The sequence below is a fragment of the Eumetopias jubatus genome, unplaced genomic scaffold (assembly GCF_037043125.1).
Source record: "Eumetopias jubatus isolate StellerSeaLion01/CBP00866 unplaced genomic scaffold, mEumJub1_p1.0 scaffold_5, whole genome shotgun sequence".
NCBI lineage: Eukaryota > Metazoa > Chordata > Mammalia > Carnivora > Otariidae > Eumetopias > Eumetopias jubatus.
The window spans coordinates 69,179,033-69,206,125 of NW_028274811.1; the positions used below are offsets into that span (position 1 = coordinate 69,179,033).

A 27,093-nucleotide genomic window follows, 5' to 3' on the forward strand; every position below is an offset into this window, starting at 1 on the left:
TTTGGAACCTTAACGTCAACCTGAAAAGAAACCCTATACCTATTAGTATCACCCCTCAGTCTCCCCTGTCTTTAGCCATGGCAACCACTAATCTGCTTTGTCTGTAGTGATTTGTCTCTTCTGGACATTTCATGTAAGTAGAATCATAGGGATGCTTGGCTGGCTCAGATCTCGGGGTTGTAAGTTCAAGCCCAGTGTTGGGTGTAGAGATTACTTAAAAATGAAATCTTGTAAAAAAGGGAATCATAAAATGTGTCCTTTTATGACTGGCTTCTTTAACTTAGCATAATGTTTTCAGGGTTCACTGATGGTACAACTGGCTGAATAATATTCTGGTGTTTGTATATGCCACATTTGTGTATGCCACATTTTGTTTATCCATTCACCAGTTGATGGACATTTGGGTCAATTCCACTTTGGAGCTATCATGAGTAATGCTGCTTTGAACGTTTATGTACATGTTTTTGAGTGGACATATGGTATTTCTATTGGGTATTTATCTAGGATCATATGGTAACTCTATATTTAACATTTTGAGGAACTGCCAAACTGTTTTCCAAAGTGCTTGCACCATTTTACATTACCAAAAATATATGAGGGCTCTAGTTTTTCCACACCCTTCCCAAAACTTGTTGGTTATAGTTTCTCCACACCCTTGCCTTTTTGGTTACAGCCATCCTATTGGGTATCAAGTGGTGTCTCATTGTGGTTTTGATTTGAGTTTCCAGAATAACTATGATGTTGAACATCTTATGTGCTTTTTTTCATGCATATCTTCTTTGGAGAAATGTCTATTCAAATCCTTTGTTTCTTTTTAACTGAATCTCAGTAGTTTTCAATATTGCTTATTCTTCTAAAGTTTAGTACTCAAGGTTAAATTTTTCCAAAATATGCGATCCGTTGTGGAGAAAATTTTTAAATGCAAATCTGTCATCTGTGTTGACTTCTCTTTACAGATAAAAAGCTTGAGAGCAAGATTGAAATCAAAACAGTTAAATACCTAGAAAAGCTTGATTTCTTGGTCTCGCTGATCTACTCTTTATTTTAGTTATTTTTGTTTAACACTATGGTCTTAGTATTATTTGGAATCATGTTCTTAACATAGAAGAGAAATCAGTACATATTTGGGTCTTTTTTTTTTTTATGTTTGCATCTTTTGTATTAACTTCCCTATTTCATGGCTATACTCCTAAACCACATGTTGTTTTTTATGTTTGCATCTTTTGTATTAACTTCCCTATTTCATGGCTATACTCCTAAACCACATGTTGTGGAACCATGGTTTCACGCTATGGCATGATGGTGTTCCTTGCTAACTTAAGTTGCTAGGAAAGGGTTTGGGCCCTTATTAAGGGAGTTTCTTGTGGCAAAGTGGGCAAAGGAGAAGTAAGAGCCACTCCCATTTTGGGCAAGCACAGAAGGTCCCTGGAGAGTTGTCAGTAGTTGGTGTGGAAGACTTGCAGCTTGCTCATTCATACCCCATCAAGTCCAAACCTAGCTACTCCTCCCTTTTCCCCATTCTCCTCCTTGATGGGTTGTGAAGAGTAGCTCACTGAGAAGCCTGTGTATTAATGTGTGTAACAAGCACTGGAGGTGAGCATACAGCTCTCCATCTCCACTTAGGTAGTTAATACATCCCAGTTATGTAAGATTTAAAGTATGGGAGCTGGAGGCTAGTGTCAGAAAAAGGCTTTCTTGCCCGTATATGTAAGTGGCTTCCTGACCTGGCTTTGGGCTTTAGTGAATATTCTCAGAGATGAGTCAGGTTGTCTGATTCTAAAAACCATGATTAGGGTTTAGGTCTCTGCTCACCCCCAGCCATTCATACCCAGTTGCTTCTTGCAACTTCCTTAAACTTGTAATATTTATTGAACTTTTCAATAGGTGTTCAGGAACACATTATGTACAAATATAGGAAATTTCCTACGTGTGAAATAAAAGATGTTTGGGGGGGTTGTTTTGTTTTGTTTTTAAAGATGTTATTTCTTTATTTGACAGAACACAATCAGGGGGAGTGGAAGAGGGAGAAGCAGACTCCCACTGAGCAAGGAGCCCGACGTGGCGCTCGATCCCAGGACCCTGGGATCATGACCTGAGCCGAAGGCAGACACTTGACCAACTGAGCCACCCAGGCGCCCTGAAATAAAAGATGTTATCTGCTGTTTTCAGTTATGGCTTAAGGAATGGCTTATGTTCAGGCTTATTGTTGACTTCTCTAATGATAACTTCTTTTTTTTCTAGATATTGAAAGATATAGTAAAAGATACATGAAGGTGTACAAAGAGGAGTGGATACCAGGTAATTATAAAACTGAAAATATTAAAATAATTTTTAAAGTTTATCTCCCTACCCCATATTTTTTAGGGAAAATTTTCTATTTTCACCATAGGAATTTTCACTGTAGGAAAATAGTCTGGCTCCTTTCCTATAATTAATTAGTAATGTATATCCTTTGAAAACTAGGATAAAAAGACTTTTATACTGTAACAAGGAACAGTTAAAGTATTTTTGAAGTTCTTAAAATACTTTTTTATAAAATAGGACTTGCCAAGCCCATTTGGGTTTTCATTTCCATTTGCCACAATCACAATTTTAATCTACAGTACCAATAATACTTCCATGTTTGTGAGTGATTTTACAGCTTTTGAGGAGAATACAAGTCTAGTTAAAGGATACCAAAATCATGGATCTTCCTTTCTTTCAAGCAGACATAGACTACTTTTATTTGTTAAGATGCCTTTTCAATAGAAACATATCTAAGAGAATTTTTTTCAACATTCACAAATTTTCCTTAGACAGAGGCAAGATGGAAGAGGCTAGAGAGATTTCATCCAGCTCTTTCATTTTGCAGATAAAGAAATGTTGCCATAGAAATGGAGTGATTTATCAGGATGACTTGGACAGTACTACTAGAACCTAGGTCTTCTCATTTTAACTCACTTCCCTTTGACTTCTCTGTTTCATGGTGTTTCATGGAAACTGCCTTTATGTAAGAGCATAAATGGCATTTATAGCATTATTGCTTCAATGGGTTATAGTGGCCTTTTCAGTGTGGATCATTGATAAAGTTGGATTCTCTTTCAACACTCTCCTATCTCAGATCTTTCATATCTGCCACATCATAAATATTTATCTCCTGAATGATTCTCTTTACATACTTTTTCATGATCATCTATGAATCACTTGTAAAAGCAGAAATATAGTCAAAGCCAAATTTATTAGTTCAGGTAAAATAGCTTGAGATACAAATGCTTTCTACAAAATATACTGAGTTTTTATTAGCGCAGTATTTTTTAATCCATTCTCATGTTGCTTCATTTTTCTGATTAATTCTGTGCTTAAAAAGAAAAGAAAGTGGGATCCCTGGGTGGCTCAGTCAGTTGAGCATCCGACTCTTAGTTTTGACTGAGGTCATGATCTCAGGGGTGGGATCGAGCCCTGCACAGGGCTCCACACTCAGCGAGGAATCCCTTCCGCTCATGTACTCTCTCTCTCTAAAATAAATAAATAATTCTTTAAGAAAATTAAAAGAAAGTGGCAAATTAGAGGAATTGTTCAACTAAGGCAAATATTTTTTTAAAAGATTTACTTACTTATTTGAGAGAGAGTGCAGGGGGTGGGGCCGGGGGAGAAGGAGAGAGAGAATCTCAAGCAGACTCCCCACAGGGCTCTATCTCACAACTCTGGGATCATGACCTGAGCCAAAACCAAGAGTCTGAGACTCACGTGACTGAGCCACCCACATGCCCCCAGGAAAAATTATTTATCAAAGAGAATTTACTTTTCCTTAGCTATTTATATTTTTAATTATAAAGTTTTTGGATAGTTATTAGAATTGTTTATTTAATTTTGCATGTGTTGGGATTGTGGTCACATATTTTAACTTTTGAAAAATATCAACTATAGAAAACTTAATCCTAAAACCCACAAATAATTATTATAATATTTTGTTCCCAACCTAGAGGTTTCTCTGTACAAATATTAAATATATAAAGATATTTATATATTAGGTTTATTTTTAATGGGATTCTATACATATTATTTTAGAAACTTTTTTATCAAACTATATCATGAATAACTTCATAAAAATTTTCTTACATTATTTTTCTTGTGATGAAAATTTCTGTATTTAAAATTGATTAGATAAATACTGTGTAGCTGTTGAAAGAATGTTGTAGAAATTTTATAGCACTACTTCAAAGGTTTTTTTTTAAGTTTATTTTTTTTAATAATCTCTGCATTCAATGTGGGGCTCGAACTCACAACCCTGAGATCAGCGTCACATGTTCTACTGACTGAGCCAGCCAGACGCTCCCAAAGTTTTTTTAATGAACTTTCTCTTTTTTGTAGGAGAAAACATACTACAATTATATTTCTGTACAGTTAGATATTAAGAAATTATTTTCATTACAGAAGCAATTGTGATGTCCTTTATTTATTTTTTTTAAAGATTTACTTTTTTTATTTGAGAGGGTGTGGATAGAGGGAGAGGAAGAGAGAATCTTAAGCCCTGATCTGGGGCTCAATCTCATGACCCTCAGATCATGACATAAGCTGAAACCAAGAGTTGGATATTTAACCTACTGCGCCACCCAGGTGCCCCTCTCATGTCCTTTATTTTTTTTCAAGATTTTATTTATTTATTTGAGAGAGAGAGAGAATATGAGTAAGGGGAGGAGCAGAGGGAGAGGGACAAGCAGACTGCCCACTGAGCAGGGAGCCCAACTCAGGGTTCTATCCCAGAACCCTGACATCATGACTGAAGTCAGATGCTTCACTGACTGAGCCACCCAGGCGCCCCCTGTCATGTTCTTTAAATAGTCATGTTGAGTGCCACTAATCCCTAGAGGAAATTTCAATTTTTGTATTTTTTTTCTCTTTTGTACACACAGATTGGAGAAGACTTCCAAGAGAAATGATGCCAAGGAAAAAGTGCAAAAAAGGTACATTGACTAATGTAATAATCCAGGTTAAAAAAGGTTATTGATCAAATTCTAATTATGAAATTATCAATCTGAAGTTAGATTCAGTGTTCTGAATGCTTTTTCTTAAGATGTGTTTGGCATTTGGTTATTTCGTTAAAACGTTTTGTTGTTGATCTTTGTTTTGTTTTTGTTTGCTTATTGTTTTTCTTTTCTTTAATTATGGAATTTTGATGTGCCAAGAAAGACTTCTTAAGTATATAGACATTTTTTTTAATTTGAAATTTAGCACATCTGAAACTTTTTTAATGGTTATACTATCTATATTTTAATTTTTTTCAATTAATTAACATATATTATTAGTTTCAGAGGTAGAGGTCAGTGATTCATCAGTCTTACATAATACCCAGTGCTCATTACATAATGTGCCCTCCTTAATGTCTGTCATCCAGTTACCCCATCCCCCAACCTCCTCCCCTCCAGCAACCCTCAGTTTGTTTCCTGAGATTAAGAGTCTCTTATGGTTTGTCTCCCTCTCTGATTTCATCTTGTTTTATCTTTCCTCTTCCACTATGATCCTCTGTTTTGTTTCTTAAATTCCACGTACCAGTGAGACCACATGATAATTGCTTTTTTCTGATTGACTTATTTCGCTTAGCATTATACCTTCTAGTTCCATCCATGTTGTTGCAAATGGCAACCGTTCATTTTTTGATGGCTGCGTAATATTCCATTGTGTGTGTGTGTGTGTCTGTGTGTGTGTGTGTGTGTGTGTGTGTCCATTCATCTGTCAATGGACATCTGGGCTCTTTCCATAATTTGGCTACTGTGGACATTGCTGCTATAAACATAGGTGTGCAGGTGCCCCTTTGGATCACTACATTTGTATCTTTGGGGTAAATACCCAGTAGTGCAATGGCTGGGTCATAGGGTAGCTCTATCTTCAACTTTTTGAGGAACCTCCATACTGTTTTCCAGAGTGGCTGCACCAGCTTGCATTCCCACCAACAGTGTAAGAGGGTTCCCCTTTCTCCGCATCTCTGCCAACATCTGTCGTTTCCTGACTTGTTAATTTTAGCCATTCTGACTGGTGTGAGGTGATATCTCACTGAGGTTTTGGTTTGGATTTCCCTGATGCCGAGTGATGCTGAGCACTTTTTCATGTGTCTGTTGGCCATTTGGATGTCTTCTTTGGAAAAATGTCTGTTCATGACTTCTGCCCATTTCTTTGATTGGATTATTTGTTCTTCTGGTGTTGAGTTTGATAAGTTCTTTGTAAATTTTGGATACTAGCCCTTTATCTGATATGTCATTTGCAAATATCTTCTCCCATTCTCTTGGTTGTCTTTTGGCTTTGTCGACTCTTTGCTGTGCATATATTTTAAGTTTTTAACTAAAACATTTGGAACTGGTAAAATTTGGGAACTGTTAAATTAGAACTTTATGTTGTACATAAAATACCAAAGTGAAAGTTTCCAATGTGTTCTTTCATAATTCCACTGAGTAAAAAGTTGTTGAGCATCTGCTATTGCCAGACACTGTGCTAAAAGGAATAAAACAGTGAGCAAAGTGGGAATAATCCTTGCCCTAATGGGGCTTGCAGTCAAATGGAGTAAAAACATTAAACAAAAGCACAGTGACCTCATTGGGAGGTCAGGGGAGTTCCTTTGAGGACATGGAATTGGAAGTCAATATTGCAAGATGAGTAGGAGTTTACTAAGATGTGGTCAGGGGAAGAACATTGGAGAAAGACCAGGTTTGTGAGGGGAAAGTCATAAATTCAATTTAAAAAGGTGGTCTTTAAGGTTCCTTTGAAATATACCAGTAGAAATGTTAAGCATGTTGTTGCATACAGGGAGGTGGACCTCAAAATGGAGAAGATAGTGATCAGCATAGACAGTATAATTGAAACTGTGAGGAAGGAAGGATGAGATTGTCTAGGGAGAAATTAGAGAATTAGAAAAAATGAAGGCCTAAGCCTAAGCTTGGAGGAATGCCAAAATTTAATAGGCTGGTAGAGGAGATTTAATCAGCAAAGAAAGGAGATGGAAAGAAAGAGGGGAGGGAGGAGAACCCAATGGGGTAGAGTTACAGAAGTGAGAGTATGCAAGAAGTAGAGACTATTTCCACGCAGCCGGGTGGCTTAGTCAGTTAAGTGTTTGCCTTGGGCTCAGGTCATGATCCTGGGGTCTTGGGATCAAGGCCATGTCAGGCTCCCTGCTCAGTGGGGAGTCTGCTTCTCCATCTTCTTCTGCTCCTCCTCCTGCTTGTGCTTTCTCTCTCTCTCTCTCTCTCTCTCTGTCAAATAAGTAAATAAAATTTTAAGAACAAAAAAGAAGTAGAGACTATTTCAAAAGGTGGGCAACAGTGTTAAAGGAGGTTAAACAAAGTTGCTGTGAGGTCAAGTAAGATAAAGATTGGAAAATATACAAACTAATTTTTGACATGTTGATCATCATTGACCTCAGTGAGAGCTTTTTTCTTTTTTTAAAGATTTCATTTATTTATTTATTTAGAGCATGTGGCGGGGGGCAGGGGGAGAGGGAGAAAGCGAAACTCAAGCAGACCCTGAGCTGATGTAGGGCTCAATCTCACATCCCTGAGATCATGACTTGAGCCAAAATCAAAAGTCGGATGCTTAACTGACTGAGCCACCCAGTCACCCCTCAGCGAGAGCTTTCTAAAGGATTTGTAAGGGTGGAATTCAGATTGGAATAGGTTAAACAGTAAATGAGAATTTCAGAAAAGGGGACAGCTAGCATAAATGAGTGTTTGGGGAATTTGGATATAAAGAATAAAGAGAGAAAAAGGGAAGTAGCCAGAGGCGCCTGGGTGGCTCAGTCGGTTGGGCATCTGTCTTCATCTCAGGTCATGATTCCAGGGTCCTGTTATCCAGCCCTGCATCAGGCTCCCTGCTCACTGGGGAGCCTGCTTCTCCTTCTCCCTCTGCCACTCCCCCTGCTTGTAATCTCTGTAAAATAAATAAATTAATTAATTACTTAAATTAAAAAAAGGAAGTAGCTAGAGAGGTTAATAACAATGAGGTTAGAAACAAAGGGAAGAGAAGAAATTCCCCCACCCATTGCCCCTCTCTTTTTATTGGGACGGGTATTTTGCATTTTGCTTTTTAATAGACTTCATTTTTAGAGCAGTTTTAGAGTCACAGGAAAATTGAGCAGATAAGTACAGATTTCCCATATGCTCTCTGCTACTACACATGCATAGTCTCCCCCATTATTAACATCCCCTACCAGAGTGGTACATTTGTTACAATCAGTGATCCTACCTTGACATATCACTATTACACAGAGTCCATAGTTTACTTTAGGATTCACTCTTCTTATTATACATTCTATGGGTTTTGGCAAATGAACATGACCATTGTATTATCATAGAGAGTACTTTTACGGCTTTAAAAATTCTGTGTGCTCTGCCTTATCATCCCTTCCTCCTCCTTACCCCTGGCAACCACTGATCTTTTTACTATTTCCATAGCTTTGCCTTTTCCAAAATGCCATATAGTTGGAAGCATACAGTATGTAGCCTTTTCAGATTGGCTTCTTTTACTTAGTTATATGCATTTTGGTTTCCTCCATGACTTTTCATGGCTTGACAGCTCATTTTTTGTTAGCGCTAAATAATATTCCATTGTCTGGTTGTGCCACAGTTTATTTATCTATTTACCTACTGAAGGTCATCTTGATTGCTTCCAAGATTTGGCAGTTATGAATAAAGTTGCTATAAACATCCATTGTTGTGTGGACTTAAGTTTTCAGCTCCTTTGAGTAAATACCAAGGAGGATGATGGCTGGACTATATGGTAAGAATATGTTTAGTTTTGTAAGAAACCACCAGACTGTCTTCCAAAGTTCCTCCACCATTTTGCATTCTCACTAACAACCAATGAGAGTCCCTGTTTTTATTTTATTTATTTAGTTTTTTTTTTTTAAGATTTTATTTATTTGACAGAGAGAGACACAGCAAGAGAGGGAACACAAGCAGGGGGAGTGGGAGAGGGAGAAGCAGGCTCCCCACCGAGCAGGGAGCCCGATGCGGGGCTCGATCCCAGGACTCTGGGATCATGACCTGAGCCGAAGGCAGACACTTAATGACTGAGCCACCCAGGCGCCCCGAGAGTCCCTGTTTTTACACATCCTGGCTAGCATTTGGTATTGTCAGTGTTCTGGATTTTGGCCATTCTAATAGGTGTGTGGTAGTATCTCACTACTGTTTTAATTTGCATTTCCGTGGTGACATATGATGTGAAGCATCTTTGTAAATGCTTACTTGCCATTTGTGTATCTTGTTTGGCAAGATGTCTGTTAAGGTCTTTGGGCCACTTTTTAATGTTTTTTTGTGTATGTGTATGTTCCAATCAGATGAAGAGATAGATAGGGCAAAGTCTAGAAGGGTTCCCAGCACAGGAACTTCTGTCCCTGTGGACCTGGGGTGCACCACCTTCCCAGTATGTGGATGTGCTTACCAACCTGGAAACTCCTCAAATCCCCATACTTTGGGAATTTTTATAGAGACTTCATCACATAGGTATGATCACTCATTAACTCAATCTCCAGTCCCTCTCGCCTTTCCCAGGGATTGGGGAATGGAGCTGAAAATTCCAGTCTTTTAATCATGGTTTGTTCTGTCTTGTGACCACCCTCCATCTTGAAGCTATCCAGGAGCCCACCAAGAGTTGCCTCCCTAGAGCAAAAGACACTTCTATCACCCAGTAAATTCCAAGTGATTAGGAACTCTGTCAGGAACCAGCTTCAAAGACTAAATATTAGAACAAAACATCCTCCTAGTGTTCTTATTACTTAGGACATTATAAGAGTTTTAGGAGTTCTGTGCCAGGAACGAGAAACTGAGACCAATATATATTTTTTTCCATTATTTCACACAGTCCTTTATCAGATATATCTTTTGCAAATATTTTCTACAGGTCTGTGGTTTGTTTTCTCAGTCTCTTGACATTATCTTTTACAAGGCAGAATTTTTAAATTTTAATGGAGTCTGACTTATTCGTTATGTCTTTCATAGATCATAGCTTTGGTGTTGAATCTAAGAAGTCATCACCAAACTCGAGGTAATCTAGATTTTCTCATATGTTATGTTTTAAGAGTTTTATAGTTTTTAGTTTTATGTTTTGCATAACTCAAAATGTGATCCATTTTGAGTTAATTTTGGTGAAGGGTGTAAGGTCTACCTAGATTCATTTTATGCATGTGGAAGTTTAGTTGTTCCATCACCATTTGTTGAAAAGACTATCTTTTCTCCATTGTACTGCCTTTGCTTCTTTTTCTATATTTATGTGGGTCTATTTCTGGGCTCTCTTTTCTGTTCCACTGACCTGTGTTTATTCTTTCCCCTTTATCACACAGTCTTGATTACTATAGCTTTAGAGTATGTTTTTAAAGTCCAGTATTGTCAGTGCTCCAATTTTGTTCTTCCCTTCAATATTGTGTTGGCTCTTCTGGATCTTTTGCTTCTCCAAACAAACATTAGAAACAGTTTGTTGATACTGAAAAAGAACTTACTAGGATTTTGATTGAGATTGCATTGAATCCATAGATGAAGTTGGGAAAAACTATCATCTTGACAATACTGAGTCTTACTATCCATGAACATGGAATATCTCTCCATTTATTTAGTCCTTTGACTTCATTCTTCAGTTTTGTGGTTTTCTTCATATAGACTGTATACATACTTTGTTAGATTCATATCTAAGTATTTCATTATTGAGGTGCTAATGTAAATAGTATTAGATTTTTAATTTCAAATTCTACATTTTTGGCATATAAGAAATATATATTGACTTTTGTGTATTAACCTTGTATCCTCAACCCTTCTATAATCACTTATTAGCTTCCAGGGTTTTTGGCTCATTCTTTCAGCCAAAAATTGACCTTTGTGTATTAACCTTGTATCCTGCAACCCTTTTATAATCGCTTATTAGTTTCCAGAATTTTTGGCTCATTCTTTCAGATTTTCTGCATAGATGATCATGTCATCTGTGAATGAAGACAGTTTTATTTCTTCCTTCCCAATCTGTTGAAAGCAGTGGTAAGAGAGAACTTTCTTGCCTTGTTCCTAATCTTAGTGTCAAACTTTTCACCGTTAAGTATGATGTAGCTTTGGGGGTTTTTTTTATAGCTATTCTTGTATCAAGTTTAGGAAATTCCCCTCTGCTCCTATTTACTAAGAGTTTTTAGTCATGAATGGGTGTTTGATTTTGGAAGGTTGAACCATCCTTACATACCTGTGCTAAGTCCTACTTAGTCGTGATGTATTTATTATTCTTTGTATACATTGTGGGATTGGATTTGGAAATACTTTGTTGAAGATTTTTGCTTATATGATCACGAGAGATACTGGTTTTCTGTTTCCTTTCTTGTAATATTTGTCGGGTTTTGGTGAGGGTAATATTGGCCTCGTAGAATGAGTTAGGAAGTATTGCTTCTTCTCCTGTTTTCTGAAAGAGCTCCCCCTCCCCTTTTTAATAGCTTTATTGAGTTATCTTTGACATATAATAAAGTGCACATATTTGAAATATATAATTTGGTAAGTTCTAACATGTATATTTATATGTTATATGGTAAGTTCTAACATATATATATAAACTAATATTTTTATTTTGTTTCATCTCAGAACTACAATTTATAAGAATAGTTAGCTTGCTTGAGTACAAAATATTATATTTTAAAAAGCCCAAAATATTGTATGTTGAGATATAATAGTTTATCTGCTGTCTTTATACCTTTGGCTTTTATCAGGCAAATATATTATTTTTACAGTATAATAACGTGCATTAGTGATACTGGTCATGTCCTGGTGGATCACAAATTTGTACCAGACTTTAAAAGGCCAAAAAGAATGTATCTGATTTGGAAAAATTATTATTTTCAAATACATCCCACTGACTGCTTATCCCTGGAACTTTATATATACATTGATTATTAGTAAGAACGCCCAATGTGTCAGAATTTCCATTTGTTAAAAAATAAAACAACCACCACAAAACTTTCTGTTTCCACGCTGAGCTTTTTTTTTTTTTTTTGCATATTGTTTGATTTTCATGTTTTATTCCTGATAAACTTATACTCTCTCTTTTATTAAAATGATCTCCACTGATTTACATGAAAGTAAACAGTACCCAAAGAGCCAAAGGCTGAAAAAGTTTGCTTTTTGAAGAACCAGCTATTGGCAGGTATTGAAAAAAACCAAAAAAATTTTTAAATATGTGTATGTATTTGGCCAAAGATGGGGAAGATAATGCATGTTTTGGGGTTAAAACAGTCTTTTAACAAATTTTGGTAATTTTTTTTTAAGATTTATTTATTTTAGAGAGAGAGTAAGAGACCTGGTGAGTGGGGGGAGAGACAGATGGAGAAGGAAAGGGAGAGCATTTTAAGCAGATTCCCCGCTGAGCATGGAACCCAACTCTGGGCTCTGTCTCACAACCAGGTCAAAACCAAGAGTCGGACACTCAACCCACTGAGCTACCCAAGCATTCCAACAAATTCTGGTAATTTGACACTTGTCTCCTAGTTATACGTAATAGAATTTGTGATTATATAAAACCAGATTGATAAGTTGCAAAAGATGCTTAGGGGCCTTTTGGCAACTGACTTTCTTAGTTAAAAGATCAGTAGCTTTTTATTTTTATTTTTTTAATTTTTTAAAGATTTTATTTATTTATTTGACAGAGAGAGACACAGTGAGAGAGGGAACACAAGCAGGGGGAGTAGGAGAGGGAGAAGCAGGCTTCCTGCGGAGCAGGGAGCCCAACGCGGGGCTTGATCCCAGGACCCTATGATCGTGACCTGAGCCGAAGGCAGACATTTAACTGACTGAGCCACCCAGGTGCCCCATTATTATTATTTTTTTTAAAGATTTTATTTATTTATTTGAGAGAGACAGAGATAGTGAAAGGGAGCACAAGCAGAGAAGAGAGGGAGAAGCAGGCTCCCTACTAAGCAGGGAGCCCGATGTGGGGCTCGATCCCAGGATCCTGGGATCATGACCTGAGCTGAAGGCAGACGCTTAACTGACTGAGCCACCCAGGTGCCCCGCCCCATTATTTTTTTTTAAGATTATTTATTTAAGAGAGAGAGAGAGAGAGAGAGAGCAAGCTGGGGTGAGGGGCAGAGGAAAAGAGAGAATCCTGAAGCCAACTTCCTGCTGAGTGTGGAGTCTGACATGGGGCTCAATCCCAGGACCCTGAGATCATGACCTGAGCTGAAATCAAGTTAGCTGCTCAACCGAATGAGCCAGCCAGGCACCCCAAGAGATCAGTAGTTTCTAATAAATTTACCTGACCATGTTCTATAATACCCATTTAACAGACTTATGTGTTAGGAAACTTAAATAATTCAACAAAAGATCCTTAGAGAAAAAGACTTCATGTGTGAGTAAATTACATTCTTAGCTAATGTTTTCTGGCATCCATATTATAATATATATTGAGATCTAGTTAATGTATGATACTACATTTTATGTGCTACAGTTCAAATTAAACAGTCTTTATCCTCAAGGGGAACAGAGAAAGTTACCCATTATTAAATCTGTTACTTTTTTTCTGAGCAAAACTTCACAAATATATATGTTGGGGTTCTGAGCTCAGTGACTCCCTGGGGGGCAATTTGGTATAACACAGTAAATTGTAATTCTGTCAGTTATGGGTCATCCACCACAATCTAGAAATTTCCTCTTCTATAGTTTAAATGTTAATCTTTAACAAAATTACATCTTTCTGAGTCATATTTTCCTCTGTTACCAAGTAATTTCTAGGTATTTAGTTTGATTTTGGGAAAGGACTATTGTACTTTTTGATCACAATGGGGCAATTTTGTAGCATATTATAATGCCTTGGTAACTGACTGGCTGGATCTATATGTGAGAATTTATAATTCTCCGTTCCCTGCAGTTGTAGAATAGCCTCAAATGCATTATTTTATATATGGCTTAAAAAAAAAATCCCAAAGCCATTAAAACATTTTATTTATATTGCTTTGAGTTTTCAGATTCGTATAATGGGTGTGATTAGTTTAACCATTTTAATCTTCATTCCAAAGATGAGGCTTATCTTGCAGAAGTATAATTCCTTTATCATTTCTTTAACCAGTGACAAATGCATATTTATTCTGCAGTTGTTTTTTATTTTCCAAACCTGGTCAAATTGCCCTAGTTAAAATAAAGTACACTGATCAGTGAACAGGAAGCCATGCAGATGATGTATTTGTGAGAGTCTTCCACTGGTCCTCTGATGCTTCTACCTGAAGTAACATTTTAGTAGTTTAGGCCTTAATAACATTACTTTCCAGTACAGATTTTCAGTATTGGTAAGATATCTGGTTACAGTGTTAGAAAACATCCTATTAAGTGATTATCCTTTACTCCTCATCATGGAAAATTGGTGCGGTGTACTGACTTATTTTGTTATTCTTTAAGAAAATCAATTCGGTCTGCAAATTATGTGAGTGCCCGCTACGACCTAGACAGCATATGAAAAGGCAAAGATGTAATACACAGTTGCTGTTACAGAAATATGTGTTAACAGTGGTTTTATTTCAGCAGGCCCCAAATCCGAAAAGGTGAAAGATACGGGCAAAGGTGCTTCACTCACTAATACTGCAGATGTGTTGAAAAAAATCGAGGTAAGGTTTTCCTCTTGCTGTACGAGCAAGCTGAAGAAGCGTCACGCCTCCTTTCACCTTCTTCAGTCTTTCCGCCTTCTCTCTTGTAATAATATGTGGATTTGGCAGAACCAAGCCCAGCACACAGGGTACCTGGACAGATCTGAACACTGTTGGCTGGGAGATAAAGAACCTCCATCCTGGCCTTCACCACTTACCTGTCACCTTACCTTACCCTCTGTCACCTACTTCCTTTTCCGTGTATCGCTACTTTCCCCTTACACTGGAATTATGTATGGGAAAGAAACACGAAAGAGTTACATACCAAAAATGTATTTCTTTTAAAAAAACCTCTCATTTTTTTCCTGTTATTATACATGTGCTTTTTAGTCCTTTTTTTTCTGTCTCATGGTAAGTGTAGAAGATTCTATTGAGAAAAAAGCACATCTTATGGAACTACTTTTATACCTTCATTGTTTTTAATATTTCAAAACTAGAAAGATAAAAAATCCAAAATGTTAATAAACTAAAAATTTGCCCTCCCATCCCTCTCCCTCACCATCCAGTTTCCCTCTTGTAGACAACCAGTATTACCAGTTTCTTATAGCTAGATCTTTCAGAAATATTTTATGCATAACAAATAACAGGTTTTTTCTTAATGACAAAAGCTAGTATATTACATTCTTCTGCACTTTCATTTTATCATTTATAATCAATGGAGATGGCTCTAAGTCTATAGAGTTTGCCTCATTCTTTTTTTTCTTTTTTTCCTTTTTTGGCTGCACTTTAAGAATGAACCATAATTTATTTAACCAGTACCCTATTGATGGACATAATGTTTCATTTAGAATTTTGCTATTATAAACAGTGCTGGAGTGAATTCATATGAAGTATACCATTTTACATCTATAGAGTAGATTTCTTGAAGTGGATTTCTTGGGTCAGTTATGTGTATTAGATAATATGGATAAATACTGACAGATCACTCTCCACGGAAGTTATGCCAATTTATTCCCACTGTCCATGCATATGTTACCTTGCCTTGATGGTAATGATGATGATGATAATGATAACAGCTAGCACTTATTGAGAATTTATTATGTACCAGGCTCTTTGATGAAAGCTGTTTACATGCATTATGTCCTGAAGACTTCATAACAACAAAGAGAGTTGGGTAATATTTTTCCTTACTTACAGATAAGGAGGTCAAGGCTTTAAAATTTTTACTTGCCTGGTCAAGTTGGCATTGCCATGTGATAACAGAAACTCGTATTTTTGTTATTTTATTTTTTGGCCAGTACTTGAGCTGGAAATAACGTATCTGAAAATAAGGCCAGGAGGATATTGAAGCAATAGCAGTAACTGTCAGGTTTAACTGTGGTGGGATGATGGATGGGGTTGCAGAACTAGCCAACTTGTATTGATTGAACACAGATTCTGACTCTTCTTAAAGCTTCCTGGAAAGAAGTTGCTAAGATGACATATGCTATAAGGAAGATTGATCAGAATATGGATTCTCATCAGAACAAATTGTGTTTCCTGATTTTCTACATTTAAACACCTTTTTCATTTTGCACATTGTTAAAATTGAAGTTTTAAATCCGGAACTCTAAATGAGTTTGCTTTATTATCTCTCAGTTAAAGAGCAAAATTAGCTTCTGGATGACTCTATTATTGTTCATTTTTTCACCAAAAGTAGTTGTAAGTTTTATTATAATAAAACTTCTGTGGATGGAGAGGAAGTAACAAACAGTCAAATCTCATGATTAATGTGTGAATAATCAGACAGCAGTAAACTAATATTTGAGCCTATGTCTGCTTGACTTACAGGAAGCTCTCTGTATAGGTTAGCTGCATATTATTTAAACTAGAAGAACTATTCCCTCTCTATAAGTTAACTGTTTGCAAAGTGTTTTCATATCGTGTTAATCACATTATTCTTAAAACAAATCTGTAAGGTAGTAGTAAATAGTTAAATCTCACAGAGGAGAAAATGGAGACTAATAAGTAGACAAACCAAAACTAGTAGCTTAGCACAAAAAGAAAATGTAATGAGACAATGTGTGTGGCTCTGCGATCATTTTTTTTAATTGCATAAATCTAGTATAGGTAACCAATTTAAGTATTTTATGGGTTTGATTTAGGTCTATGTGATACAAATAAAGTTGTTACTTTTTAAAAAATATTCAAGGTTTACAGTAATGGAAATAAAGACTTTCCTACTCCTACAGAGCAGTAAATGTTTTTTTATATTTTAAAAACATGTTCCATAGTTGGTTTAAATATGTTTATTGCTAATTATGAAGTAATAGCTAATAGCAGGATTTTTCAGATATAGTATATACCTTGCACAGAGTTTAGTAAGTATAGCACTGCATTTCCCTTTTAACGACACAAAATTTATAGGTTGTAGCCCTCTTTACTGCAATTTGATTAAAATAGAAAAGAAAAAACTCCGTATGTTAATGTCAACATAGCATCATTATATGTGGGTATGTGTGTGTGTGTGTATTTATAGACACTTCAGAAGATCTATAAACACTATTTTGTTTACTTGCAATTTTCCAAAGGGATTGTCAATTGGAAAAATTGCACTCATTATATTATAGTAATAACTCATATAAGGCAACATGGGTCAGTGTGAAGATAAATCATCATATGTCTATTACCTTGGTTTTATTTGTTCTGCCTCAGTGGGATGAGGTAAAAAAAGGTGGAATTTGAAATTTTTTTAAGATTTTATTTGTTTATTTGACAGAAAGAGAGAAAGCACAAGCAGGGAGAGCTGCCAAGGGAGAGGGAGAAGCAGGCTTCCCGCTGAGCAAGGAGCCTGATGGGGGGCTCAGTCCCAGGACCCTGGGATCATGACCTGAGCCAAAGGCAGAGGCTTAACTGACTGAGCCACCCAGGCGCCCCAGAATTTGAATTTTGATTAGAAATTGAATCTGGCTGATGTAGTGTTTTTATTGCCTTTGATTTCCTTAAATTCAAACTTGAATATAATTAAAGGGATTTTAATCGGAGGGGGAGACGAACCATGAGAGACTATGGACTCTGATAAACAAACTGAAGGTTCTAGAGGGGAAGGCGGTGGGGGGTTGGGTTAGCCTGGTGATGGGTATTAAAGAGGGCACGTACTGAATGGAGCACTGGGTGTTATACGCAAACAATGAATCATGGAACACTACATCCAAAACTAATGATGTAATGTATGGTGATTAACATAGCATAATAGAAAAAAATGGGGAAAAATAAATAAAAATAAATACTTAAGAGCCAGTAAAGGAATAGCTAAATTGTAGTCACTCCAAATACAAAATGTGTTTTCTCTCTATATGTAATCTACAAAGCAAAAATAATACGATGGAGCATTTGCAGCCATATGAATTAATGTTCTGATTATTGTTTAAGAATAATCATATCTTAGCTAAAGTGATCCTGTGCTTTAATTATGAGTATTAACATAGGGGCACCTTGCTGGCTCAGTTGGTAGAGCATGCAACTCTTGATGTCAGGGTGGTGAGTTCAAGTCCCATATTGGGTATAGAACTTACTTTAAACAATAAATAAATAAATACAACATAGACATTTTTGAAATGTTACCATTACATTCTCTTTTCTCCTTTCATGTTGGAGAGATAACAAAATGGCATTCTGAAAGTTTCTGTCTATGAACTGAATCAATTCAGTATTTTAGAAGGAGGTAGGATACAAACCATAAAAATAAAGCGTTGTGCTTAGAGCTGATACCAAGCCATCCCTGAGACCCAGTTATAAAGTAACAAACTCAATGAAAATACTAGTATAGTGACAGGACAGAGAGGTCCTCCTCTGTTGCATGAACTCACAGCTTCCCAGGTAGTGGCCTGGAGGATTAGAATGAGGTGATGGGTAACTGTGTTTTCTTGAGGCTAAGCGGGGAGTCAAAGTCTAATGGTTTCCATTTAAATTAATGAAGTTCATTTATGCCAGGAATTGGAAAAGAGAGGTGATGGTGAAAAATCAGATGAGGAAAATGAAGAGAAAGAAGGAGGCAAGGAGAAAAGTCAAGAAGGCGACGAGGAGGACGACGACGCCGCAGAACAAGAGGAATATGATGAAGAAGAGCAAGAAGAGGTAATGACGTTACTAAGTTGAAGGGTTATCTAATAAGGAACCAGATCTATGCTATATAATTAAAATAACAAACCAAAACCCAGTTGGGATATATCATTATCACTGGTATCAGTTCCTTAGTGTCAGGAGGATTACTAGAGCATTGAAATGATACCAAAATGAATCTAGGAGGTAAGAGTAACTTGATAGACAACTTTGTAAGTGGAAGTCCACAAGTGAAGCAAATCGATCAGATTACCTAAAATTTTTGATCTGCCATTACTGTAATTAAGGACTTAGTCATTTAGGGTCTGAAGAGGCAATCCCTGCCATACCATCATGTTTCAAATCCCAAAGTGCACGTGGACACTGCCAGAGAACAGTGATGATCTAATCTCCAGTATCTGACTGAGTTAGGACTTAGTGGTTTGGATCTGGGATTTCTAACTTCTAGAAACATGGTGCATTTCAAAATAAGCTAGAGCCAATCAGGGTGTTTTTGAGCAGGGTAACTTTGTTGGTCACAGCATTTTTGGGACTTAGTATACACCTCATGCAGTAACCCTATGCTGGGAGTTTCTTTGCCATAGCAGTGAACTTTGTCTTCACTCCATTTCAGCTTCCCACATGACGCTGAATCTTTTCTTTACCTGAAACTGCTATAACAATGAAGTTTTATTATATGCTTTAACTCGTTTACATTAAATTTTGGATTGTTTTGGAATTTATATTGGTGTAAAGAGAGAGGTATGGATCCATTTTTGTCTATTTCCAAATGGTTAGCCAGCTGCTAACCTCATTTATTAAATAATTTGCTTTCTTCATTGATTTGCAATTCCCCTGTATCAGCTTTTAGATTTCCACTTCTACTTAGATGTATTTCTGGGACCTGGTTTTGAACCATCACTCTGCTGTTCCCGTTAATAGAAGCTTCGGATTATTTGTTATTTCTAGGGAAGGATTTTCCTGAGTATTCTTTATTCTTCCAGATAACTTTTAAACATTTTAAAATTAAAAATATACATTGTGTCCAGCTTTCTTTCCAGATCATTCACTTTTTTTATTCCTGCACTCTGACGTGATTGAGACTGCTGGACCCCTGATTCTCTATTTCTCCTTTACTGGTTCCCTGTCTTAATTTGCTTCCCTGAGGGGCCTCGACCCTTGCTTGCCCTTTAACTGCTTTCTTGCCATTGCCCTTGTCCCTTGTCGTCCCAGCACACACTTGAGATCAAGGTAACCCTCGATCATTTCCACTATCTCCCCTTTTCCCTCCAGGCCACCTGTTGAGCTTTTCAGAAATTGATGCCACTGAAGCAACATTCATTAGCCTCTTTTTGCTGGCTCACATGGTCTCTGTGTTTTTTGTCAAGTCATCTGTCCACAGCAGTTATTTTGGGTCATCTCTTTTCTTCTTAGCCCCTCTCCTTGACTCCTTTCCTTTTACTCTTAGCAGATGCTAACCCCTTCATACAGAAAATGAAGCATCAAGAAGAAACTCCCTTAATTTCATGTCCTCTGCCTTCAAACGAAATGTCTTTCCTCCTCCTCTTTTTTTTTTTTTTCCTCCCAGTGGAAGAAATAGCCTTCATTGTGTTTGGGGCTAATTGTCCTGCTTCTTGGGGGTCCGTAATCCTTATGTCCTTTCCCTTTTCGTATTTTCAATCTCTTTTCCTACTCTTCTCTTCCACTCATGCATTAAAACATGCTCATCTCTCATTGTAAAGTATGCTCCCCACATCCCTTCGAAGTGTCCCGCTGTCTCCTGGAAAGCTGTTTAGCTGGCTTTGCTTCACGCCCTCCCCCCCCCACCCTCCGCCCTTTAGTTCTTTTCATCTGATTGCCACCTATGTGCGATTGAAACTATTGCCACCAAGTTCACCAATAGATTAATTTGAGGCCTTATTTCACTTTTCTGCAACATTTAACACTGCTCACAACTTCATTATTAAAATATTTCCTTTATTTAAATTCAACAATTTAAGGCAATTATGGCATCAACTATATGCCAGGACATAGGCAAATGTTGCTTTTCTTGGTTTTTGTGACACAACCCTTCTTGTGTTTCTCCTATTTCTGATAGCTTTTCATGGTCTCTTTTGAGTTCTTCTCTTCTTTCTAATCTTTAAATGTCGGTGTTCTTCAGACTTCTTCCCTTGGATTTCCTTTTCTCTCTACAATCTCCCTGATTACATCCCTATCCAAAATTGTAGTTGCCCTATAAATACCTATTACTCCTTATTTTTTTCATTCACTGTATAGTAATTGTACACCACGCATATGCTTGGAATTGTACTAGGCAAGGGGAATATCAAGATAAGATGCAGTTCTCTCATCAAGGATATTGGTGTAGTGGGGAAACACACAAGAGGGGAGACAGTTACAATACACTGAATAATGCTATGGTATAATATAGTACAGAATGCCATAGTTGGTATGTAAGAGGGGCACCAAACTCCATTTGAGTGATATGAAAGAAGATATCTCAAAGAAGACAATCTGAAGACTTAATCAGATCAAGATGAGCAGTGGACTGGAGGGGACTTGCAGATAGAGGAAAGAGGGTGGAGAAGGCTTGCACATGATGAGAGGGTAGCCTGATAGTGTAATTGACCAGATAAGTCAATATGGCTGACTCAGAGTGTAGGGCGGTGGTCCGTGGAGAGATGAAGCTGAAGAGACAAATATATAGGGTCTTAAATACCAGGCTGAGCAATACTACTTTTTCCTGAGTGCTGCAGGTAGCCTTTGAAGGGTTAAAGCAGTGGAGTAGTTTTAACATATTTGTATTTTAGAAAGCTCAGTTCCTTGGATTAGAAGGAACCATGGTTAAATCACGTTTGAAAGCTTGTTGCTATGAACCAGTCATTCTCAACCAGTGGTGATTTTGCCCTCCAAGTTATATTTGCTAATATCTGGAGACATTTTTGGTTGTCACAACTGGTCTTGGGGATTGTGGCGTGCTATTATCTTTGAGTGGGTAGTGGCCTGTTTTCTAGACAAGATCAGCTTTTGGAATGCTCTCTTTATAAAATCTGCTCGAGGTGAGCTCTGCTGAAATTACGATCATCCCTAATAAGAATAACAAACATCAGGATTCTAATAATTTCAGAATTCTGTGTGAGGCTTTAGCAGAGTACTAAACACAGTTTATATAAGTACAGTAAAAAAAAACAAAAAACTTTCCACTTTAGTAGAGAAAGGATACATGTTTGAGTATAGTCTGGGTGAGGGATGAAGAGGGGAGCTCAGTTAAAGACTTTCTAGATTTCAAGTCATACTCTTAGCTCTTTTTAGCAATTAATTAATGAAAAAAATCCTGTTAATTAACTTGACATATTGAGGATTTGATAAGCATTATTTTTGAAGAGTAAATGGAGCAAATTATCTAGGTAACACCTCTTTGTAAAATTAAAGAAATGCAGAATTTTTCTTCCTTCCCTCTTTTGAATATTGTAATTAAAGAAAAAACAAGTGAAAGCCAAGAACCATTTAAGCCATCAATTTCAACAAGTTCTCACTTTGTACTCGTATCAAGATTATTAACATCACAAAATTACCTAAGGTGAATCACTGAATGTACTTGGAAGTGTTCGTGTCTAAAGCAAAGCATAAGTTGCAGATGCTCGATTTAAAATAGTGAAGTATCCCTTCCAACTCATTTACAAGGTGGTCTCATTTGAACTCTCATCCATGCACCCCTCCCCTGTACACTAGCCGCAAGGCTTCAGCCAGGCTTCCAGACGTTATTGGATTTCTTGGCACCAGAGAAACCAGGCCATCTTCCTGGGGATGCTCTGGAAACTTACGGGATACAAAAACTTAACAGTGTTAGGGAAGATAAAGTAAGGAAATAAATATCTGAATAATACAAGTTATCTTGCATTATTTATATAAATTTATATGTAAAAAAAATCCCGCCATTAAGATACTAAAAAAGTTGATATCCAGGTGACCTTCTTTTGAGAACAGTCTCTACTTCTTACTCTGTCATAACTCCTGCTATAGAGAGTGGAGATGTAGAGATTAATTTTTTTATGGTGGATTTCAATGAAATACAAAAATCTAGTGACAAGTAAAATAAACACCCATGAACTCATCACCCAGTTTTTTTTTTTAAAGATTTTATTTATTTATTTGAGAGAGAGAGAATGAGAGATAGCATGAGAGAGAAGAGGGTCAGAGGGAGAAGCAGACTCCTTGCCGAGCAGGGAGCCCAAAGCGGGACTCGATCCTGGGACTCCAGGATCATGACCTGAGCCGAAGGCAGTCGCTTAACCAACTGAGCCACCCAGGTGCCCCTTATCACCCAGTTTTAACAATCATCAATTTATAGCCAATCTTTCAACCACTCATTTATTTACCCAATCCATTCCTATCCCCCCACTTCCATTTCCCATCTGCCTTGGATTATTATAAAGCAAACCCCAGGCGTTGTATCATTTCATACATAAATATTTCAGTATGTACTAAAAAATAAGGGCTCTTTAACATCACAATATTATTATTACACCTAACATAATGAAATATAATTCCTAATATTAAGCCAATATTCAAATATTTTTAATTCTCAAAGTTTTATTGTTCATTCCAGTCAAAATTCAGATACAGCCCATACACTGCAATTAGTTAATAACGCACATAAATTCCTTTATTCCGTATCCAAAATGGATTTTTTAATTTTTGATAGAAAGCACAGAAATATCAGGAATTATTTACATGGATATATCTTCCCCAGTCTTGATAATTGAAATGTTCCCAGGAGCTTAATTCCTCTTAACCTCAAGGAGATTTGGTATCTTGAGGCCTGTTTTTTGACAGGAAGCAAAAATCCCTCTACTTCTGCTCAGTTACACATAGTGACTGAAAACCTCAGTTCTGGTGTAGTTTAATGAATGTTATTGTAAATTGGCTTTGTTTCTTGAGTGTCTGTACATTTGTTTGGAGTAAGTGTTTAGTGGTTTAGCTGACTAGACCATGGATCATCCTACTAAGGTGTAATGAATTTGATGGATCATTCTACTAATGTGTCATGGACATTGCTTCTTTTTCTCTTAACAAGTGGGTGCCTGAAAATAGTAGGAGGTGATGGCCTTGTGGAAAGCAGCACAGGTAGATGAAAATGAAAACTAATGTATTTTCTAAGCAGATGAAATAGAGACTTTTCAAAAGCCTGCTATGTTTTCTTATTACTTGATATTTATACCTTTAAAGGGACAGCCTACATATTTTTTAATAATCTTACTACTCATTCGTTTTAATGTTTACTGAGGAATATATCATTTCACTTAGGAAAATGACTACATTAATTCATACTTTGAAGATGGAGATGATTTTGGTGCAGACAGTGACGACAACATGGATGAAGCAACCTATTAGCTATGAAATTTCTCCCAAAATATCTTTATGATACCACTTCTGAACATTTGGACTTGTTTTCTATTCTGATAAGGAATATTATATTTTTGTTCTTTTGTTGGACAAATACTTGCTGTCAAAATATTCAAGACCACTTTGAGTTTACATACTAGTTACCTTTCCAATCAGTCTCTGATACTCTGACATTCCTTTTCAACACCCCTGTCATCTGTCTTATGTATTCAAGTGGATTTTTCTTGTATCATTTGGATTTCAATGTGCCTAGAGTTTTTGCATTTTTTAATCTATGTATTCATACTTGAACAAATTACTCTTGTTGAACTCGATCTGTTGTAAAACTATTACTAGTCATTATAGTGGATTTCTGTAATCTGAAAGTTGATATAATAATACTGCACAAAGAGCACTTTAGAAACAAACTTGAAAATAATTTTATCTTTTACTTTCGCATGGTATGTTCTGTGCTGCATTATAAATGACTGCAAAAACCTACCTGAGCTCTTAGAATTGCATATTTTATGAGATTGGAAGTTTTGTGATCAAAAACATCCAGGGAAAAATGCCCCATTCTGAACTGTATGAATTTCCCAACTCACATCTCAGCCTGCACAAAAACCTGGGATGAATACTAAAAATACTTGAACTTGGAGCCAACTCAATACCACTTAACATATAATCATCTCACTGTAGTTGTTTGATATCTTTGAATAGTTTATGAAAAATTAGATACCTAAAGTGTAAAGAAAGTTCTAGTCATAAATCTCACTGCAGAATGCATGTGTACGAAATCTGTGCGGTGTAGTGGCCGTTGTTAAATTTCACAGGACTCATAGTCATCCAATTGATTTATATAACAATGGAGAATAAAACTCAGGTCATTTTAAAATTAAGATTAATCTTTTTTGTTTTGATTAAAAACTAGCTCCCCTGCCTTTTTATATTTTGGCAGGGAAAATACCTAAAACCCCCAGGCTCCAAAGACACACAAATGCCAAAGATTTTCAAGGGAATTCATATTGTATATTTTTAAATGATTTAATATTCCCTACCAAAAAGAATAAAGACGATAATTGTTCCCTTTGGAGAAGACATTACCCATTACCTTCTAACCTTGAGAATCAAAGCCCTAGATTTTGTTTCTACCTTTACTATAGACTCAACCTTGAAAATGAGCTTGGTTTTCTGTGCCTTAGTGTCTTCACCTGTAAACTATTGTCTATAAACATTGCTTACACACCAACCAAAATTTGCCATGCATATTCATTCATACCTTATAGAAATGATCACTTAATTTAAATTTGGTTCTCACCCTCTAAAAAATGGTAGCTTCATTAAGTGGTTGAAAACAAAAGTTCTGAAAAACAAGCATGTTTTCCTCACAAACTATATTATAACCTGATTTTCCCATCTTGTATTCTGGAGGGAAGGATTGGAGAAAATTTATGTCTTGTGCCATTTTGTAACATGACTTTCTCAGGAAAAACATCACTTTCAATACCTCCTCAGATTATTCAAGGTGGGTGTGAAGACCATTGTTAGTTCAGTGTGTCGATCATATGTAAATTATTTGTTGAAATTAGCTTCTGGGAAATTTTAAATTCTAAATGGAAAACAAAAAAAGTCCACATTAAAACAACAATCTACTGGACTTAAAGTAGAAACTCACATAAAGTTTCTAATTTTAATGGTCAAATAAAGTCACTTGGGATTGTTAAATAAAACACTTGATGTTTTATTCTCACCTCCTTAGTACCTTAGCCAAATACCAATTAATTTACAGAAATCTGATCTCAATGGTTCTATTTACTTGCTTCGGTATAAATCTGCAGATAACCCTGTGAATTGGTCAGATGCACTGAAGATACAGGTATTTATTTTCCTAGCTTTCAATTTTGCCTCCAGTTTTAGTCCAGCAGATGGTAAGATAGCCCCTTTGGGCAGGGATTTGCTTCAGGAGGCCCCAGCCATCTGCCTTAAGCGCAGTCTTCCCCCTTTGGAAGATCTTTTTATAAGTTTAAAGTAGACTAACTGTTGAAGACAGGGAGTATTTACCGGTTGCTTTACCAGCATGAATCTTGTCTTTCTGGCTTAAAATCTCAGACACTGTGAAGTTAGTTATTCCATAAGAAGGAAAACTTTAATGCAGAGATAGCCTCCTGTACATAAAAAAGTACTTGTTGGTGAAGTGTCTTTACAATTGCTGTATTAACAGGCCAAACTGTTTTGTTGCTATAATGCTTATTTTCCTGTTTACACATTAAATTCTTACAAAACAAAGTTGTGTCCTTTTGTTTTATATAAACATGGTTTATTTTGAACCTACTTAAATATGTTTGAGAAAACAGATTTGTTAATACAGATTTTACATAGTAAAGTAACTGTTATTTATTGAGCAAGTATGACAGTTACCAAATATTCTTCAATAAACCACCCACAAAAGAAAACTCTAGATGATTAAAGTCATGTTAACAAATTAAGAGATTTGGCAGACAGTGTAATATTAGTATGATCACTGGTATCGGGGACTGACTTAACAGTGGATACAAGAGAATGATAAGAAATTTGGAAGATCCTGTTAACCTTTCCATCCCTACCACATTCAGATGTACAGTGTCATGGCTTTGCCTCCATATGCTTAAAGGCTCTGGAGTTAGTAAAAACTTATTATTAAGGGCGCCTGGGTGGCTCAGTTCATGATCCCGGGATCCTGGGATCAAGCCCCGCATGGGACTCCCTGCTCATCGGGAAGCCTGCTTCTCCTTCTCCCTCTCCCCCTGCTTGTGTTCCCTCTCTTGCTCTCTCTCAAATAAATAAAATCTTTTAAAAAACACAACTTATTAAAAAATGAGTTTAAATACAATTTTAAGGAAAAAAAATAATTATATCACAATTCCTCCATTAAATAAATAAAAACTTCAAAAACTTTTTCAGTTCTTTTTGCTGCCGGTAATTTTGAAAAATATCTTTGAAGTGGAAAGTTTGTTTCATGATAAAATTTACATATAGAGCATTTTGCTAAATATGTGACCGACAACTTGCTAAGCAGCCATGGACCATGCCTT

At 36.5% G+C, this 27,093-nt stretch overlaps 1 protein-coding gene across 3 annotated transcripts in view; it reads left to right on the top strand.

Annotated features, from left to right (window-relative positions):
- POLR3G (RNA polymerase III subunit G) overlaps window positions 1-26,308 on the top strand; it is a 42,333-nt gene extending 16,025 nt beyond the window's left edge. For 2 of the 3 annotated variants that reach the window (XM_028091939.1, XM_028091940.1), the window contains exons 4-8: window positions 2,242-2,298; window positions 4,893-4,943; window positions 14,496-14,578; window positions 18,530-18,673; window positions 23,945-26,308. In XM_028091939.1, the coding sequence (XP_027947740.1) occupies window positions 2,242-2,298; window positions 4,893-4,943; window positions 14,496-14,578; window positions 18,530-18,673; window positions 23,945-24,031 (422 nt within the window). In that variant the 3' untranslated portion in view covers window positions 24,032-26,308. The remainder of the gene's footprint in view (window positions 1-2,241; window positions 2,299-4,892; window positions 4,944-14,495; window positions 14,579-18,529; window positions 18,674-23,944) is intronic. The other variant, XM_028091941.1, reaches the window with a different exon arrangement.
- Window positions 26,309-27,093: the final 785 nt, after the last annotated feature.